This window comes from Antrostomus carolinensis, unplaced genomic scaffold (assembly GCF_000700745.2).
Source record: "Antrostomus carolinensis isolate BGI_N321 unplaced genomic scaffold, ASM70074v2 scaffold45355, whole genome shotgun sequence".
NCBI lineage: Eukaryota > Metazoa > Chordata > Aves > Caprimulgiformes > Caprimulgidae > Antrostomus > Antrostomus carolinensis.
This window is the reverse complement of record NW_010316567.1, coordinates 273-2,120: the sequence shown is the minus strand read 5'-3', so window position 1 is coordinate 2,120 and position 1,848 is coordinate 273. Positions and strand designations below refer to the sequence as shown.

The 1,848-nt window shown below is 60.7% G+C and overlaps 1 protein-coding gene across 1 annotated transcript; it reads left to right on the top strand.

Moving 5' to 3' along the window:
* Positions 1 to 252: 252 nt before the first annotated feature.
* On the top strand, positions 253 to 784 carry LOC104525217 (serine/threonine-protein phosphatase 5-like; the record flags this gene model as incomplete). The annotated part of the gene is made up of 3 exons (XM_010168303.1): positions 253 to 337; positions 464 to 504; positions 606 to 784. Coding segments are annotated over exons 1-3 (305 nt in total), but the record flags the coding sequence as incomplete, so codon positions are not given.
* Between the last annotated feature and the right edge of the window lie 1,064 nt (positions 785 to 1,848).

The following is a 1,848-nucleotide window of genomic DNA, read 5'->3' as shown; positions in this document are numbered from 1 at the left end:
ATCTCATGGGGTTTGGGTGGGGGGTCCCCAGTGTCCTTGTCCCCATGGAGTTGGGCTGGTCCCTGTCCCCAGTGTCCTTGTCCCTGGGGGCTCGAGGGTCCTCCCTGTCACAAGTGGGGTGTCCCTGCCCACCCCAGGAGCTTGGGGTCCCTTCCCTCACCCCTGGGGTTGGTCCCCACCAGGGTTAGGATGGGGTGGGGGGTCCCTGCTGTCCCCGTTGTCCCCGTCCCCACGTGGCTTCTGTCCCAGATCATGCACGGGGGTCTCTTCAGCGAGGACGGCGTCACCCTCGACGACATCCGGAAGATTGAAAGGAACCGACAACCCCCCGACTCAGGTGACACATGGACCCCAAGATGTGCCCCATGTCCCCTCTCTGTGGTGTCCCTGCCACCTCCAAAGGACCGAGATGTCCCCTCCGTGGTGGACAGGTGACCCCGTGTCCCATTTCCTTCCCCCACAGGTCCCATGTGTGACCTACTCTGGTCCGACCCACAACCCCAGGTGAGTTAAACCCCAAAACATCCCAGTTGCCACCTTGGGGCTTCCCAGCACCGTGTGTCCCCAAGGTCCTGGTGACACTGGTGACATTGTCCCTCCTGTAGAACGGTCGCTCTGTCAGCAAACGTGGGGTCAGCTGCCAGTTTGGTCCCGATGTCACCAAGAGCTTCTTGGAGCGGAACCGGCTGGAGTACATCATCCGCAGCCACGAGGTCAAGCCCGAGGGCTACGAGGTGGCCCACGATGGCAAGTGTGTCACCGTCTTCTCCGCCCCCAACTACTGGTGAGTGGCCACTCGGGGACAGGGGAGAGGGGGACACATTGTCACCGAGGAGGAGTTGGCACCGTTGTGTCCGTTCACCGGCTCACGTGCATCTTTGGTGTCACCTCAGTTGGGTCACTGGGTGTCCCCTGGGCCACGTTGTCCCCTCAGTCAAGTCCCCAGGTGTCACATGAGCCACTTTGTCCCCTCAGTCAGGTCCCTGGATGTCCCTTGAGCCACTTTGTCCCCTCAGTTTGGTTCCTGGATGTCCCTTGAGCCACGTTGTCCCCTCAGTCAGGTCCCCAGGTGTCCCTTGAGCCACTTTGTCCCCTCAGCTTAGTCCCTCAGTGTCCCCTGAGCCACTTTGTCCTCTCAGCTTGCTCCCTGGATGTCCCTTGAGCCACGTTGTCCCCTCAGTCAGGTCCCTGGATGTCCCCTGAACCACTTTGTCCCCTCAGTCAGGTCCCCAGGTGTCCCCTGAGCCACTTTGTCCCCTTAGCTTAGTCCCTCAGTGTCCCCTGAGCTCTGTTGTCCCCAGGTGTCCCCTGGGCCACATTGTCCCTTCAGTTTGGTCCCTGGATGTCCCCTGAGCCACTTTGTCCCCTCAGCTTGGTCCCTGGGTGTCCCCTGAGCTGCATTGTCCCCTTAGCTTAGTCCCTCGGTGTCCCCTGAGCTCTGTTGTCCCCAGGTGTCCCCTGGGCCACATTGTCCCTTCAGTTTGGTCCCTGGATGTCCCCTGAGCCACTTTGTCCCCTCAGCTTGGTCCCTGGGTGTCCCCTGAGCTGCATTGTCCCCTTAGCTTAGTCCCTCAGTGTCCCCTGAGCTATGTTGTCCCCAAGTGTCCCCTGGGCCACATTGTTGCATCAGTCAGGTCCCCTGATGTCCCTTGAGCCATGTTGTCCCCTCAGCTTGGTCCTTGGATGTCCCCTGAACCACATTGTCCCCTCAGTCAAGTCCCCAGGTGTCCCCTGGGCCACATTGTCCCCTCAGTCAGATCCCTGGATGTCCCCTGGGCCACATTGTCCCCTCAGTTTGGTCCCTGGATGTCCCTTGAACCACTTTGTCCCCTCAGTCAGGTCCCAAAG